At 45.4% G+C, this 18,202-nt stretch overlaps 1 protein-coding gene across 3 annotated transcripts in view; it reads right to left on the reverse strand.

The window, feature by feature from the left end:
- The window catches only part of CFAP61 (cilia and flagella associated protein 61), a 423,133-nt gene that overhangs the window by 259,501 nt on the left and 145,430 nt on the right, over positions 1-18,202 (reverse strand). For 2 of the 3 annotated variants that reach the window (XM_073672462.1, XM_073672461.1), the window contains exon 17: positions 14,822-14,956. The exons of the other annotated variant lie outside the window; for it this stretch is intronic. In XM_073672462.1, the coding sequence (XP_073528563.1) occupies positions 14,822-14,956 (135 nt within the window). The remainder of the gene's footprint in view (positions 1-14,821; positions 14,957-18,202) is intronic. 3 annotated transcript variants of the gene reach the window in all.

Here is an 18,202-nt window from a genome sequence, read left to right on the forward strand (position 1 = left end):
CCATAGGGGTGAACTTCCAAGGCTTTACTCACATAAGAGATGGCGGAAGGAAGGCGACTCCCTGCTCCTCGCGGAGTTCTGCGGTCACCAGGGACGGGGGTCCGACAACCTTCGAGTAAGTCCAGCGTTCAATCAGGACCCCGCACCAGAGTGTTCCTAAGCTACAGTCCAGGTGCTTTCCTGTCTGTGTGTGTAGATAGGCCGGGTCTCCCTCTGAACTCCTCTCAGAAAAAGGGCACGGGTGGCAGCTCCGCTCCTTCCGATACCCGGCGGGATCCTCAGGGCCTACCGGCCTTTCCCGACCAGGACATGGAGTAGCAAGGTCGGGTGTCGGGGGCCGGTACCCCTTTTGCAGCCGGACTCCCTCTGAGTATATCAGGTGGTGAGGACAGGTGGCGTATACCGCTCCGTCTGCATCCTCGCTGGGATGCATTTGCTGTGGAGCTACAATCCTAAGCTCCGGGCCTTCTTGGTCGTGGTCCCAGACCGGGTTGAGACATTCCTTGTCTACAACCTACCCCTCGACCCAAGGCCAAGGTACGAGGGCTGTGTCTCCATCCGCTGCAGGTCCACACAGGATCCATGTTCAGGGTGGGAGATCACAGTAGTTGACAGCCGAAGACCATCAAAAGACAACCACCACAGACCAAGATGGCTGAGTAATAAATATGAATTATTAAGTGTCACTAAAATGTGAGTCCTCCACCCTCACCCACTAAATGGTTCCCCTAGCTTTTGGTTCCCCTTTCTCCCTGTAACCAGGAGGGCAGCACCTAGTGCATTCTAGCCTCCTCTAGTGGAGAAATGTGGTGTTGGATGTGGAGGTGGAGTCCTGACCATCACACTGTTCTTACCTCAGAGGAGGAACACTACACTCCATTAAAGAAGTGCAGCATCCCTGTGGCGGTCGAACCCTCAGTGGCGCCACATTCCCCACTGGTGAAACACAGCACGTCCGTGGGCTGCAAAAGAGTAAGACCTAGGAAAGTTTTCTTTTTATATAACAATAAACCATCTTCCCTTTATGGGAGGCACATCTCCTTGAACGTTTCAAACAGCATATAATATAAAAATACAAAAGTATAAAAGTATAAAATTATAAAAGTGCTAGCATTTTCCAGAGACATCATGTGCAGACAGACGGGTTAAAGTACAAAGACGCAGAGTTAGTTCAGAAGCACGAGGGATCTGTCCCAAACCCTCAACGTGGGCCCTGGGGTGGCTGCAGGGCATGAAGATCCCGAGTTGGACCTCCCGGAGAGCCACCCTGATAGGTTTTCCTTCCGAGGTTTTGAGGGAGAAATGTCCGCGGTTTTACATAAAACCAATATGGAGCACCTAAAGAGATGCAAACTATATACAAGAAAGGAGTCTGTCTGCTGCAAGTCCGCAGGGACCAATGTCTCCAGAAACCAGGTTAATAAATCAAAACATAAACGTCAACATATTAACTATAAACAAGTTACAGCCGCCGGGGCTGCTTAAATCTCGGGTTCCCTCCTTGGAAAAGGCTCATTCCTCCCGACGGAGGCTGACCGGTCCTCAGAGGCTGAGCGCGAGGGGGCGTCGCTCCCGGACACTTTGTGGACATCCAGCGCGTACCACCCCCGCACCCCTTGGTGGCGAGAGTAAGTTACTACATCGCCCGGGAAGAGGTTCCGGCCAGGGTGTCCCTTCTTCAGCCGCGGCTCGACGTCCCGCCGACTGACAAAGACGTCGTCCTGGTACTGGGGACTCGTGATGAACCCCCACCCCGCCTCATGGTGGAAGCGGACGACTTGCCCTTCTACACGGGAACTGGGATGGGTTGCCTCTTCCTGACGGGCCCGGGACTTCGCAGCTTTGGCCCGTACCTCAAGGCGCTCGCAGCGTAGCTCCCTTTGGTGTTGCTCCCGAGCGAGTTGGAGTATCTGCTCACTGCACCGCTCACTCCTCCTCTGCGCTTCAGCCCGGGTCTCCCGGGGGAAGCCCATTAGGTCCCCCCCCCCGGTTGTCCGAGGCCCACTCTTCAGCCTCCGGCCAGGTGACTGTTGGTGCGGGTAGCGGTGTCATTAGGGGTTGCTGCGGGTCCTCTGCAAGCGCGGACCAGTCCGGGTTGGAGCCGGTGGACACCTCTGCAGCTTCAGGCACTTTGGGTTCGGGAGTAGGGCGGTATCGCAGGTCCCCACCTATAGCTGCCGCTTGCAGCACTGGAGCAAAGACCTGCTCCCAGGTGACCGAGCCGGGCAGGAGATATTTGGCCATGAGGTCCAGGATAGGAACGGTAGGCTCAGCAGCCGGGGTAGGGGTTGCACACTCACCCGCCTCTGTGCCGCTCGCGACCTCTGTCACCGTGTCTCCTTGGGCCTCAACTCCTTGGCGGTGGGCCCGGATGCGCAGCAATATTTCTTCCCGCCACGCAGCCGTCGCCGCCTCCTGGGCCTCTTTCTGTCTCCGCATGAGACCCGGGGCTTCCTGGTTGAGAAACTCCAAATCTCCCGCTGTAAGAACACTGCCGCCTCGCTCCCTGCGGGGTGAAGGGCCTGAACCGGGTTCAGAAGGCTCGGTAGGTTGCGCTCCAGAAGCGTCCATGTCTGCCTCCGAAGATTGCCAACCTCCGACTGGAATTGCCGCACCTTGTTGCTTTTCTTCTTCCTCCTCTTTCGGGGCGGTTCCTGGGCGGCATGTTGACAGGCCCGCCTTCGTTCAGCCCATCCGGTTTGACGGGCATTACCCCGCGGACAGTCTCTGATGGAAGGGGCAGTCCACACTTTTAGCGCCAAGCGGGAGCCCAGCCCACGATGGGAGTTGTTTGAAGACCGTCTTTTCACAGCATTATGGCACCTGTTCTTCTTGGGCGGGCGCCATTTTAAGTGGAAAAAGACAGTTCAAGGTGTAAGGCACACAGTACCCAGTAGCAATGGGTAATTCCTTCCTTTGCTGCGGGCACGCGATACTGCCGACTACGCCAAGTTGTGACGCCTCTTCTCGGAAGCCCCTGTTTACCCTGGGAGATGGGGGACTCGGAGTCGGGTCCTGTGATGGAGAGATGGGGTACAGCCGTGGCCCGGACCCGCTCCGTGCCCAGGGCCGTCACATTAAAAAGGGAGGTATGGGCTTATCCGGGTTGAGTGGCTGGTTACGACTACGCCATCTGTGGAACCTGGTGAAGGCCACCAGTGCTGCTGCAGTCCGTTGAGGCCTGGTGTTAGGGCAGCCGGCGTTGTTACTACTCCCCACAGGCGGAGCAGGGCCTCAGGGCAGAGGGACAGGATGGAGGGGGTAGTAGTCTAGAAAGCCTGCGTAGTGAGGTGTAGCGCAGAATAAAGTGTCCGGAGGCCATAGGGGTGAACTTCCAAGGCTTTACTCACATAAGAGATGGCGGAAGGAAGGCGACTCCCTGCTCCTCGCGGAGTTCTGCGGTCACCAGGGACGGGGGTCCGACAACCTCCGAGTAAGTCCAGTGTTCAATCAGGACCCCGCAACAGAGTGTTCCTAAGCTACAGTCCAGGTGCTTTCCTGTCTGTGTGTGTAGATAGGCCGGGTCTCCCTCTGAACTCCTCTCAGAAAAAGGGCACGGGTGGCAGCTCCGCTCCTTCCGATACCCGGCAGGATCCTCAGGGCCTACCGGGCTTTCCCGACCAGGACATGGAGTAGCAAGGTCGGGTGTCGGGGGGCGGTACCCCTTTTGCAGCCGGACTCCCTCTGAGTATATCAGGTGGCGAGGACAGGTGGCGTATACCGCTCTGTCTGCATCCTCCCTGGGATCCATTTGCTGTGGAGCTACGCTCCTAAGCTCTGGGCCTTCTTGGTCGTGGTCCCAGACCGGGTTGAGACATTCCTTGTCTACAACCTACCCCTCGACCCAAGGCCAAGGTACGAGGGCTGTGTCTCCATCCGCTGCAGGTCCACACAGGATCCACGTTCAGGGTGGGAGATCACAGTAGTTCACAGCCGAAGACCATCAAAAGACAACCACCACAGACCAAGATGGCTGAGTAATAAATATGAATTATTAAGTGTCACTAAAATGTGAGTCCTCCACCCTCACCCACTAAATGGTTCCCCTAGCTTTTGGTTCCCCTTTCTCCCTGTAACCTAGTGAATTCTAGCCCCCTCTAGTGGAGAAATGTGGTATTGGATGTGGAGGTGGAGTCCTGACCATCACACTGTTCTTACCTCAGAGGATGAACACTACACTCCATTAAAGAAGTGCAGCATCCCTGTGGCGGTCGAACCCTCAGGGGCGCCACACTAGCATCAGTGCCCTCCTGGACTCGGCCGCGATCGTCATGAGAACTCTGGTTGTTTGAGACAACGCATGACTTAATGACTTAAAACATTTCAAAAATGATTAAAAAAAAGAAAAAAAAGACTGTTTTTTATTTTGTGCAAAATTCATAAACCACATGCGCCTGGATGATGAATTTGGTGCAAAAAAGTCAGCAAATAGAACAAAATAAAGACAGAAAAGTGACTTAAAAATTCATGCAAATGATGAATCGGGCCCCTAATGTAAGTATATACATATACTCACTCCATTGAGTCTATATTTTTGTAGAGCATATTCCTTGATATTTTTTTTTACTTTTCCCCAATCTAGACTATGAGCATCTACGTTTGGTCGCCTATAAACTTACGAGACATGGAACCATGTTACTGATTAACCCTAGAACGCATACCTGGGGCCTCGCAGGCCCGCCCTGTTAATTGTTTTCTATTTTCTGCAAGATTACTTTAGTTAGAATTTTGAAACTCTAGGTATTCCTCAGGTATATAGTTGTTTGTCATTTTTGTTTGAGTTATTCCATGTTATTTGCACACGGGCCTAAAAGGCCCCAGGTATGTGAAAAAGTAGATTTTTATGGTCATGCGTTCTAGGGTTAAAGAGCTGAATTATCGTACTAAGATCTATGGGCAGTTCCGCTTTGACCAAGTTAAACCAGTCAATTCATGGCACAGATTTCCACTGCAAACACATTAAATGTAGAGTGCTAGCTGACGGCGAAGTTCCTTAGAGTAAAAGTGAGCAGGTTTTCTGTGTTTTTCCCATTACATCTCATTTGAGAGCTTGACTATTGCCCAGTCTTGGCAGGCAGCAGATGGCATTGTTAGCAGGAATGTCCCCAATGTTTGTCACTTCTGCACATTTGCGAAATTAAAAGGAAAATGACCTACCTTGTCTTGAAAGAAAGATGTCAGCAGCATACAGGTGTTAATGGCATTTTTGGAAAGGCTGAATGATCATTGTGTAGAAAGAACAAGACCGTCTTTTCAGCTGTCTCAGACTAGTTAACAAGTAGCTATCTGAATACAGAAGAAGAAAGAGCTGCATTTCTCCAATAGAGGACAGCACGAGGACTTAATGAGGAGAAAAAGGAACGGCAAAATAAGCCGATGAGCGCGAGATGTCTCTGATCACAATTAAAAAGGCCGTCAAGCCGCAGCGCAGGAGTTGAAGTATTCTGTTGTGTGTTACAATGATTAGCACACAGTACTACACTAGAAAAGGTTTTTCAGTCTAAGGCAATGCCCTGAAGAAAACCTGTCACCACGTCTTCCCAATGAAATAAACATGGTGGGTCGTACATGTGTTCTAGGCAGAGCTAAACGCTACCTCTTACCATTTTACGCACTACAAATTAGCCCCAAAATGCTTGATAGGAAGCTTCACAAGACATACACTGGCACTTTGTTTTGAGCCATAGATTCTTACATGGATCTTACATTGGCTCGCAGACAATCCTGCTCTTTAGGACATCCAATATGATTCAATTGATCTTGAGAATGATTGAGGAGGCAAGGCCGCAACAATCGTAAATGGGGGGATGGCAACTAGACCTAGAAGAGTACTGGGACACACCACTGGCACTGCACATGTTAACCCTAGAACGCATGACCATAAAAATGGGTATTTTCAAAAAAGAGTTGTTATACCAAAAATGCCTGTAACATAAAAATAAATGAACAACTGGAAATGACAAACAACAATATTCCTGAGGAATACCTAGAGTTTCAAAATTCTAACTAAAGTAATCTTGCAGAAAATAGAAAACAATTAACAGGGCGGGCCTGCGAGGCCCCAGGTATGCGTTCTAGAGTTAAAAAGCCTCCTTTATGCATGGCCCTATACATGATGATGGTGGGTGTCCAGGCCCTTGGTTGGCTGCTGGTGGCTGTCTGCTGTGGCCAGGCACCCATGGTTATCCAGTAATACAGTGCTGCCTGCGGGATCACTGGAGCAGAGAGGAGAGTCATTTACTGGAAGAGAGCGTGTGGTATTGTGGTGCTCTTCATCAGTGCAGAGGACAAGAGGTATATTTAATTAAAAGAATTTCGGAAAGGGTGGCATAGATCCAAAAAGGTCCCTAGAGGAAGGGGCATTAATCACTTCATTGAAAGTTTCTTAAGCAGGGTTCACATGTAGCAGAAAATATTTCTGAAATAGAAAATCCATGTGGCCCAAAATTGTAATTCAAAACCATGGCAATCACCGGTAAAACTCCAACTTGTGGTCAAATCTGTAGTCAATTTGCAGCACAATCGGTGGCAAAGTACAAAGAAGGGGTGAAAGGGCAAAATATTTTGGGGGCATAAATAGTATGGAAGGGTTAATACCAGCACTCAGCAAGAGCATCTCCCCATACACTTGAATAGTGCTCAGAAAATGTCAAGGAAGCCCAAAGATTTTTGTAGAAAATCAAAAAATTGCAGCACTCCCCCTGCAGAAATATTCAGCACAATTTATTACAAAATATAAAATTACAGAGTGGCAGCATGTGGATTACTTCTTCCTGGTCCCAGGAATTTTTATGCTCGAGAGAGTGCCGCAATTTCATTCTTCTTTTCTAAAAACATCTTTTGAGGTATAAACTACAAGGGATGAGCCCATTCTAAATTTTGCTCTAGGATACATAGAATTTTAGTTATGCCAACACTGGGAGAACCCAAAAATGTGGTACAGTACTGTGGTATTCCTTACATATTAACTCATGTATAGACTAATCCCACTGGAGTACGTTCTATCATATACGATGTCATTAAAATAAAGACATACAAAAGCCCGAGATTGGGCAACAGTTGTAGTTCTGAAAAAAAAAAAAACAATCTCCATTGGTGAGTGCATTCTCCAAATACTTATTTAATAAATCTACCCCATAATGTGTGGTGTCCTTGTGGTACTGGAATAGTTAACAGAACCAGCGCTGCTCTATACAAGTATTATTTTCCATGTCTATCATTGGAGGCTGCAGATTGTGAACTCCGCTGACTAATGACATTGACAAGCCACTTGACCTGATGTCTCCGTGTTCATTGCTCATAAGATAACTCAAAGTAACTGTTGTTTAGTTAGTAAAGTGCACAGTGAAATGCCTAAAAACTTTAAGCCTTTATCCACTTTGAAAAGTTTCCTTTAGTCTTGTTTTTCATGGTAACATGGCTGAGGATTGGGCCACTGTGTTGGGTGAAGATGTCTGCACTTATATACTAACCAACTGCTGGCAACAAAACCTTTGTGGTGCCCAGGAGGACATCTCCTGGATTCCAATGTTCTGTAGTTCCTACTGCTCTTTGTCACTTATTATTGGACCACTGGCCTGGCATCCGTGCTTGGCACAGCACTACTTTGCAGGTACCTGTTATAGGTTGTCACAGCACTTGGCTTCATTAGTTTTACAATACTGACACCCTGGTTCTTCAATATTTTCACCCAAGGGGGTAATATGCACAAGCTTCTAATGAAATGTAGAGAAGAGAGTGAGGACATATAAGTGTACATATGTATATACACTGCTCAAAAAAATAAAGGGAACACTCAAATAACACATCCTAGATCTGAATGAATGAAATATTCTCATTGAATACTTTGTTCTGTACAAAGTTGAATGTGCTGACAACAAAATCACACAAAAATCATCAATGGAAATCAAATTTATTAACCAATGGAGGCCTGGATTTGGAGTCACCCCCAAAATTAAAGTGGAAAAACACACTACAGGCTGATCCAACTTTGATGTAATGTCCTTCAAACAAGTCAAAATGAGGCTCAGTATTGTGTGTGGCCTCCACATGCCTGTATGACCTCCCTACAATGCCTGGGCATGCTCCTGACGAGGTTGTGGATGGTCTCCTGTGGGATCTCCTCCCAGACCTGGACTAAAGCATCCGCCAACTCCTGGACAGTCTGTGGTGTAATGTGATGTTGGTGGATGGAGCGAGATATGATGTCCCAGATGTGCTCAATCGGATTCAGGTCTGGGGAACAGGCGGGCCAGTCCATAGCTTCAATGCCTTCATCTTGCAGGAACTGCTGACACACTCCAGCCACATGAGGTCTGGCATTGTCCTGCATTAGGAGGAACCCAGAGCCAACCGCACCAGCATATAGTCTCACAAGGGGTCTGAGGATCTCATCTTGGTACCTAATGGCAGTCAGGCTACCTCTGGCGAGCACATGGAGTGCTGTGCGGCCCTCCAAAGAAATGCCACCCAACACCATTACCGACCCACTGCCAAACCGGTCATGCTGAAGGATGTTGCAGGCAGCAGATCATTCTCCACGGCATCTCCGGACTCTGTCACTTCTGTCACATGTGCTCAGTGTGAACCTGCTTTCATCTGTAAAGAGCACAGGGAGCTAGTGGCGACTTTGCCAATCCTGGTGTTCTGTGGCAAATGCCAAGCTTCTTGCACGGTGTTGGGCTGTGAGCACAACCCCCATCTGTGGACGTCGGGCCCTCATACCACCCTCATGGAGTCGGTTTCTAACCGTTTTTGAAGACACATGCACATTTGTGGCCTGCTGGAGGTCTTTTTGCAGGGCTCTGGCAGTGCTCCTCCTGTTCCTCCTTGCACCAAGGCGGAGGTAGCGGTCCTGCTGCTGGGTTGTTGCCCCCTCCACGTCTCCTGGTATACTGGCCTGTCTCCTGGTAGTGCCTCCATCCTCTGGACACTATGCTGACAGACACAACAAACCACCTTGCCACAGCTCGCATTGATGTGCCATCCTGGATGAGCTGCACTACCTGAGCATCTTCTGTGGGTTGTAGAGTCCGTCTCATGCTACCACGAGTGTGAAAGCACAACCAACATTCAAAAGTGACCAAAACATCAGCCAGAAAGCATTGGTACTGAGATGTGGTCTGTGGTCCCCACCTGCAGTACCACTCCTTTTTGAGGGTGTCTTGATAATTGCCAATAATTTTCATCTATTGTCTATTCCATTTGCACAACAGCATGTGAAATTGATTGTCAATCAGTGTTGTTTCCTAAGTGGACAGTTTGATTTCACAGAAGTTTAATTTACTTGGAGTTATATTCTGTTGTTTAAGTGTTCCCTTTATTTTTTTGAGCAGTGTATATATATATATATATATATATATATATATATATATATATATATATATAAGCTGACAGAATGACTCCATAACTAATATGCTCAGCTTCTTAAAGGGGTTGTCCAGTGAAGATCAACTGGCTAAGTAATAACTTATAGAACGGTGGGGGTCTCACTGCTGGGACCTGCTCCGATTGCCAGAACGGGGAAATTGTATCCTCTATGGGGCACATCTATCCTTGTTAGAATAGATCGGCAGTACACATGCCCAGCTGACACTCCTGTCATCCCGACTGGGCTGCTGAGTACTGCGCTCAGCTTCTTCAAGCCATCCCATAGAGAATGAATGGAAAGACAGTCGAAAATGCGCATTGCCGCTTCATTCTAAAAGGGACAGATCAATACATGTCTTCGCGGTCAGATACCCACCGATCTATAAGTTTTCACTAATCCAGCGGATAGGTGATACATTTTATTCGCAGGATAACCCCTTTACCTCCAACATGGATACAACAGGAAGGACAGCTCTGGAGCAGAGAGAAATTAGAGGGGTATGCTTCTCTTTACTAGCACTGAATTCACATAATTTCCGGTCCCAGAGGTCGCACCCCCACCCAGGATATAGTGATGGCTTATATTAGCGTTATGCCCATTCTTTATGAGAAAGGAAATCCCCATTACATGTTATTTTTGATGATGGAGATGATCTTTTGTGGTTTCACATAGAGCTATGTCTTGTCGGCTTTGGTAGCTATAGTGATGAAAGGGATTGAATTTAACAGGTCAGTTAGTATATAATACCAGATACTTAGGTTTCCTAGCTTTCATAACTAAACATGAGAAAAACAAACTGTAGGAAAATCCCAACCTTGATAAAGCTTATCAGGTACTGTATGTACCGTAGCTCGTATCCGAGAATAAGCGCACGAGTGGTAGAATGTAATGTGATCTATGGATTCATGTCTTCCTTCCTAGGATTTCTAAATGAATACATCTGATGATACCCTTAGTCTACAGAGCCGTCTATCTATTGGTGTTTGTGTCTTCATACATCACTATTTATCAGTAACATAGTAGTCTTCTAATACAATGTAGTGTTTGACTCTGTCCGTGTCTGCTTCATCCATGTGAAAAAGAAAACAGCAGGACAGAAAAATAAAATAAGCCGTCAAAACAGGTCAGTTATTCTAAATGATGATTTCACCTATTCTTCTCTTGTATCAATAATTACATAATTACTGTGAGCAGATGGATTGCAGCACACAAGCAGATGGCGAGGAGAGTGGGGAAGTAAACAGCCTGAAAATTGATGATTTCTTTTACAAACAAGGATTCCATTACTTCAAAAAAAAATAATAAATGACTGCAAATATAGTTTGGGATTAGGGGGAACAGACTAGAATACACCCGGGCTCATCACTTTGCTGATGCCATAATACAATGAAGCTACCGTGAGCATTCTAACTTACATTGAAATTGCAAAGAACTGCGTGGGGAATATATAATATCTCATCATGTACAACAGCAGCTGGCAGATCCTTCTACTCTAATCAGCATTATTAAAACAGAATTCAATCACATTTCTCCATATAGATCTGCAGAAAAAGTTACTATTATTATGATTTGCTTATACAGCGATTTACAGACATTATTGGCACTGCCCCCATTGGGGCTCACAATCTATATTCCCTATCAGTATGTCTTTGGAGTGTGGGAAGAAACCGGAGAACTAGGAGGAAACACACGCAAACACGGGGAGAACATAAAAACTCCTTGCAGATTTTGTCCTTGGTGGGATTTGAACTCAGGACCCCAAAGCTGCAAAGCTACAGTGCTAACCACTGAGCCACCATGCTGTGTAACTTTTTAATGTAGTTGCACTGGGAAGAAGACAGTGGCTGACAGGCTTTAAAATAGACACTTAGTACCCCCACAATTAGCTGTCACGAGCTGTTACCGGCTCCATGAGCAGCCAGATATAATCAGTGTACACAGAGGAGATGATCTGCTGCACTCGGAGCGGCCACTAAACAATGCATAATCCTAGGGAAAAAAATTTGTACATGAAGAACCATATTTTAAAAAGGTAAAACTTTATTGTAAATCACCAAAAAAGGAGAGGTTGTGTCCCTTTCCAAATACTGATTATATCCATCCACTGCTGGAGCTGGTAAGATATGATCATAGTGGTGTCAAACCCCCCTAATTTTATATTATGATCTATTCTAAGAAAACGTCATCAGTATCATAGCTGTGGACAACCCCTCTAAAATAAACTGATTCAGAGAGCGCACTGTGACGCTTCCCATTGTGTATGTACTGGATGTTCTGAAAAGCAGCGTGTGTTGTTGTCAACCCCAAACTGATTTGTCAGATACAGTACAGACCAAAAGTTTGGACACACCTTCTCATTTAAAGATTTTTCTATATTTTCTTGACTATGAAAATTGTACATTCACACTGAAGGCATCAAAACTATGAATTAACACATGTGGAATTATATACTTAACAAAAAAGTGTGAAACAACTGAAAATATGTCTTATATTCTAGGTTCTTCAAAGTAGCCACCTTTTGCTTTGATGACTGCTTTGCACACTCTTGGCATTCTCTTGATGAGCTTCAAGAGGTAGTCACCGGTAATGGTCTTCCAACAATATTGAAGGAGTTCCCAGAGATGCTTAGCACTTGTTGGCCCTTTTGCCTTCACTCTGCGGTCCAGCTCACCCCAAACCATCTCGATTGGGTTCAGGTCTGGTGACTGTGGAGGCCAGGTCATCTGGCGTAGCACCCCATCACTCTCCTTCTTGGTCAAATAGCCCTTACACAGCCTGGAGGTGTGTTTGGAGTTATTGTCCTGTTGAAAAATAAATGATGGTCCAACTAAAAGCAAACCGGATGGAATAGCATGCCGCTGCAAGATGCTGTGGTAGCCATGCTGGTTCAGTATGCCTTCAATTTTGAATATTCCCCAACAGTGTCATCAGCAAAGCACCCCCACACCATCACACCTCCTCCTCCATGCTTCACGGTGGGAACCAGGCATGTAGTCAATCCGTTCACCTTTTCTGCGTCGCACAAAGACACGGTGGTTGGAACCAAAGATCTCAAATTTGGACTCATCAGACCAAAGCACAGATTTCCACTGGTCTAATGTCCATTCATTGTGTTCTTTAGCCCAAACAAGTCTCTTCTGCTTGTTGCCTGTCCTTGGCAGTGGTTTCCTAGCAGCTATTTTACCATGAAGGCCGGCTGCACAAAGTCTCCTCTTAACAGTTGTTGTAGAGATGTGTTTGCTGCTAGAACTCTGTGTGGCATTGACCTGGTCTCTAATCTGAGCTGCTGTTAACCTGCGATTTCTGAGGCTGGTGACTCGGATAAACTTATCCTCAGAAGCAGAGGTGACTCTTGGTCTTCCTTTCCTGGGGCGGTCCTCATGTGAGCCAGTTTCTTTGTAGCGCTTGATGGTTTTTGCAACTGCACTTGGGGACACATTCAAAGTTTTCCCAATTTTTCGGACTGACTGACCTTCATTTCTTAAAGTAATGATGGCTATTTGTTTTTCTTTACTTAGCTGCTTTTTTCTTGCCATAATACAAATTCTAACAGTCTATTCAGTAGGACTATCAGCTGTGTATCCACCAGACTTCTGCACAACACAACTGATGGTCTCAACCCCATTTATAAGGCAAGAAATCCCACTTATTAAACCTGACAGGGCACACCTGTGAAGTGAAAACCATTTCCGGTGACTACCTCTTGAAGCTCATGAAGAGAATGCCAAGAGTGTGCAAAGCAGTCATCAAAGCAAAAGGTGGCTACTTTGAAGAACCTACAATATAAGACATATTTTCAGTTGTTTCACACTTTGTTGTTAAGTATATAATTCCACATGTGTTGATTCATAGTTTTGATGCCTTCAGTGTGAATGTACAATTTTCAAAGTCAAGAAAATACACAAAAATCTTTAAATTAGAAGGTGTGTCCAAACTTTTGGTCTGTACTGTATGTGATCGCCACAGCTTAGCTTTCGCTTTAAACCTGCCATCTGAGCTTCCACGATGCCCTAATGTCATGTAATAAAAATACTGCTTTGATTTTAGTTTAAGGCATAAATAGCAAATTGAAATTCTTGTAACTCAAATTAAGTTACTCATCATTTTATAGACATTGTAAAGTTTTGACAATTTCTCGCTTAAGGACAAAAAGTGTGCCTCGAGAAATTGACCTGCATTTCTAAGATGACATACACATTAGATGAATGTTGCCCAAACTTGGCAATTTTAGCAAAACTAGACAATCATCTAATTTGTATTGCGGTGTCCACAACTTTCCAACAGCATATGTTAGGGAAAAAAGGGTCAGGCATGTTAGATTTCAACATGTCCGATCTTTTTATTCCTAAGAGACATATGCTGCCACTACAGGTGTCTGGCAGGAGCTTAGCTCTTTTCCCCAGTTAGAACACATGGACACTCATCCAAGCCGATTGTGCGTGTATATGAAGAGTGGTGAAGAATAGCTGCTGGCTGATCACTCTTTCAGTTGACAGTGATCTAAATTATATGCCCAGTTTTAGAAATAAGTGATCATACAATAGACTTAGAACAATGAGACTATTGCTTGATTTCCTATTCCTGGTGGTCTTTATGGCTTGACGTCTAAACAGGCCCCTGAGGACAGTTATATACAAGGATCCACTCAGTCAAGACCACCAGTGCTATGGGCCTACACACAGTCAGTAAATTACGTTATAACATAATTAGAGGAAACATTTACTACCAATAATACCCTGGTTACACAAAAACTACTTTGTTCAGGTTTTTCGGGATTTCCACTGTAGATGGCAGCATTATTTTTGCCAGGAGATAAAACAAACCTGAAAGAAATCCATTGGACCTAATCAAAATAAAAGGGGCCTGTCGATATAAGTTTAGATTCGTTTCTAAATGGGTCGATTAAAACGGTCAAGGTTCTTGTATGAACGAAGCAATGGAGCTAATTTGAACAGCACCTACATCAACGAGTCTTCATCAGGGCAATATTTACAGAGGGAACGCCAACTTTGTAAGCACCAAGGCATCACTGTATGTTTTTGCGTTGACACAGCATTAGTACCAAGTAATGTGTAAGAAGTATTGGTAAAAGTTAGACTGATACGTATTACAACAGGGAGAACTCAGACAAAAAACAATGGGCACGGCTATGCCAAGCAACAGGAACTCAGACAAGCTCAAGTTCTCCATTACTTTTGGGGGTTTATGGAGCCTTTACTAAGGTATCGTTTGGTTACATCAGGTTCTGATGTGATCGTTGTACTGAGAGTTCTGTCTACATTCGGTATATTTAAACATTGGGATACAGCTCATCCTGTGAGGGTATGAACACCCAGATCTGTGTAATTAAGAAGCAACCTATTCATACTAAGACAGCAATTCCATGCCATCTGCCAAACCTTGTAGAGCCTGGCATGGTGCCTGTTGCCTGCTGTAGCTTCTGTTACCCACCTGATCCTTGGAGACCTGCTTTGATGGAGCGTTTATGCCAAGCTTTTCCAGAGGATAGACAATCTGTCGTCTTGGTCGCACGGGAACCATGTAATGAAGGGCAGATGTCAGTGAATGGGCGCAGGGATTCTTAAACTGAAAGACAACCATCTTCATTTTAGTGCAGAGAATGCCAACTCTGCGCCTCGCAGATGTTTAACAAACGCGCAATTCTTAACGGACTTTGCAAATTGAAAGCCGGGGTTAGAGAAAAATAATAACAAATAAACATAGTGCTAGAACTAGGGAAGGAGTTCACATAATACCCACCACTAATGAAGATAATTATGGGAGTAATTACATTACCATCTCTGTGGGAATGACAGATAAACAAGTGGCTTGGTTTATGGCATTTTGCTGTACCAGAATTTTTCCCAGGAGCACATTCTCGCACTACCAATCGTAAATTAGCTCATCTTTCTTCCATCCATTTTCTTTTCTGTGTTAGTCAAGGATCTTGTACTCAGAATCTGATAATACTTTAATCGTTGAGAGATAAGACTCTCCGATTACTTAAAGAGAGTATCACTTTAATGTGTAATGCCGGCATCCCTACATGCCTCTGTGCCTCTTCCCCGGCATGGACGCCGAGACGACGACTCACCACCCTGGCTGCCCTGTTGTGTCCCCTGCGTCTCAGCTGCAGCGCACACCATGCTGCTCCCTGGCGGCCAGCTTAGGGCGTGTGCACGTGCACTGCCGGTCTCTGTGTGCTCAATCCTATGTGTCTCCAGCCAATAGCTGGGAGACACTTTGGACTTAAGGCACCTCCACCTGTAGGGAGGTGCCTGAGCAACCATTGTTGTTAGTCAGATTGCAAGCTGATAGCTAGTGATCAGGTCCCTGTACCACTCCAGCTAATCTGGTAACAGTACCAGTTCTGCTTTCCTGTTCCCATCCTGTCTGGGCAGCACCTGAACCAGAAACCGTTCCGGCGGTACCTGAACCCGAAACCACTCCAGTGGTACCTATATGCGAAACCGCTCCGGCGATACCTGAATCCAAAATCGCTCCGACGGTGCATGAACCTGCGTCGGCGGTACATGAACCCGAAACTGCTATGGCTTTACCTGAATCCGAAACCGCTCCGGCAGTATCTGAACCCGAAACCTCTTCGTTGGTACCAGAACCTGAATGTGTAATCGCACCCACAGGACCTAAACCTTGAAACCGCTTCTGCGGTATCTGTATCGAATCCCACGCTGCCAGTATCAGGATCTGTCTGTCTTGGAGTAACATTTGGCGTCCACCTGGGCCCAATGCTAACCCCACCATCAGGGGCTCTAGTGAAAACTCAGGTGAATGCTTAGTCATGTTCCTCCAGGCTCTCTGCCCAGTCCACGGCGCAGTGGGTCCACGATCCACAAGCGTGACATAATGTCCCAATACTAAACTCGCCCGTCGTTACAGTACTGATGTATAAGGTAAATCTCATGCTGTTTGTTTGTTTAGCAGGTATCCCGAATTTACACCAGCACAGTTTGCTGGAAGTTTATATTTTCTCACTATTTCTCTGAGTTCACTTAATTGATTTGTCTATGATAAAAAAAAGGATGTGATTTTCCCAAGAACTGCGCGATTCTTGTACATGAATGGGGATGAGCTGCAATACCAGACACAGCTATTGACAACAGTGGTCCTGTTTCTGGGATAAAAAGGAGACCTTTTACTCAGATCCTGGACAAAAAAAGGCAGCAGTGCGGCTCAGTAGTTATCAAAGTTACATGGAAGAACCAGTGACCTGATTTCAATCCAACCAAGGACAATATATGTATGAAGTCTATATGCTCTAATAGTAATACATTTTAATTCTACAGCAGTTTATAATTCAGAGGGGATATGTACAAACAAAATAAGACATTATACAATAACACATATGTCAACAAGTGGAGTGAGGGCCTTTCTTGAAAGCTTACAATCTATAAGGAAATAGGGGTGACACAAAAGCTAAAAAAATACTCGTACAGTATATTTCTTATAATGAAGGCCCAGCCATCAATATAATGAATAGGGGTATTCAAATAAAGCTGCATGAACCATTCATCAGCCAGTATCTGTACAAGTCCAGATACAAAGTGCTATTGAGTGCATGGAGGTTGAGGAAACAGAAAAGGGTGCAAAATTCTGAAGAAAAGTTTAAAGTGAGAAAAGGAAATAGTTAGATTAGTAAGGGGAGGTGATAGACCAGTCTACAGAAATGAAATTTTAGAGCACACTTAAAGCCGTGAATTTTCTGGGTGGAGCATTTCAGAGAATGGTGCAGCGTGTGAGAAGTCTTGAAGTGGGAGGATTGGGTTATAGAAGATGCCAATCTAAGGTCATTAGTGGAACAGAGAGCATCGGTAGGGTGGTAGACAGAGATGAGGGCGGAAATGTATGGTGGTGTAGATCTATGGAGAGCTTTTTGGGTGAGAGATGGGTTCATATTGTACTCTGTAGTGGAAGGGTAACCTGTGCAATGACTGGCACAGGGTGGAGGCATCGGTGTATTGGCTGGACAGAAACAAGACCCTGGTTGCAGCATTCACAGTAGATTAGAGAGGGGAGAGTTTAGTAAGAGTGAGACTGACTAGTAGAGAGTTGCAGTAGTACAGATGAAAATGAATAAGAATGTCAGTAAGAGTTTTTTCAGAGTCAAAAGTAAGAAAAGGTCAAATTCTTGCAATGTTTTTGAGGTGCAGGTGACATGAAAAGGTGGGTGATTGGATATAGGGAGTAAAAGAAAGATCTGAGTCAAAATATAAACCTAAGAGAGGAGTTAGTAAAATCATATACTGAGCAAAATCAAAAGAAGATCATGTCCAGGGTATCCCTGTCTACAATTGTACAAGAGTTCGTAAGCTGTGAAGTGTCTAGAGAGGAACTTAGAGATAGAAGAAGAGTGGCAGATGGGGAGAGCAGATTATCAAGAAAACTCACTGAGAATACAGTACAGACCAAAAGTTTGGACACACCTTCTCATTTAAAGATTTTTCTGTATTTTCATGACTATGAAAATTGTACATTCACACTGAAGGCATCAAAACTATGAATTAACACATGTGGAATTATATACTTAACAAAAAAGTGTGAAACAACTGAAAATATGTCTTATATTCTAGGTTCTTCAAAGTAGCCACCTTTTGCTTTGATGACTTCTTTGCACACTCTTGGCATTCTCTTGATGAGCTTCAAGAGGTAGTCATCGGAAATGGTTTTCACTTCACAGGTGTGCCCTGTCACATTTAATAAGTGGGATTTCTTGCCTTATAAATGGGGTTGGAACCATCAGTTATGTTGTGCAGAAGTCTGGTGGATACACAGCTGATAGTCCTACTGAATAGACTGTTAGAATTTGTATTA

Source organism: Phyllobates terribilis, unplaced genomic scaffold (assembly GCF_046119375.1).
Source record: "Phyllobates terribilis strain yellow unplaced genomic scaffold, ASM4611937v1 Scaffold_3__8_contigs__length_932513732, whole genome shotgun sequence".
Lineage (NCBI taxonomy): Eukaryota > Metazoa > Chordata > Amphibia > Anura > Dendrobatidae > Phyllobates > Phyllobates terribilis.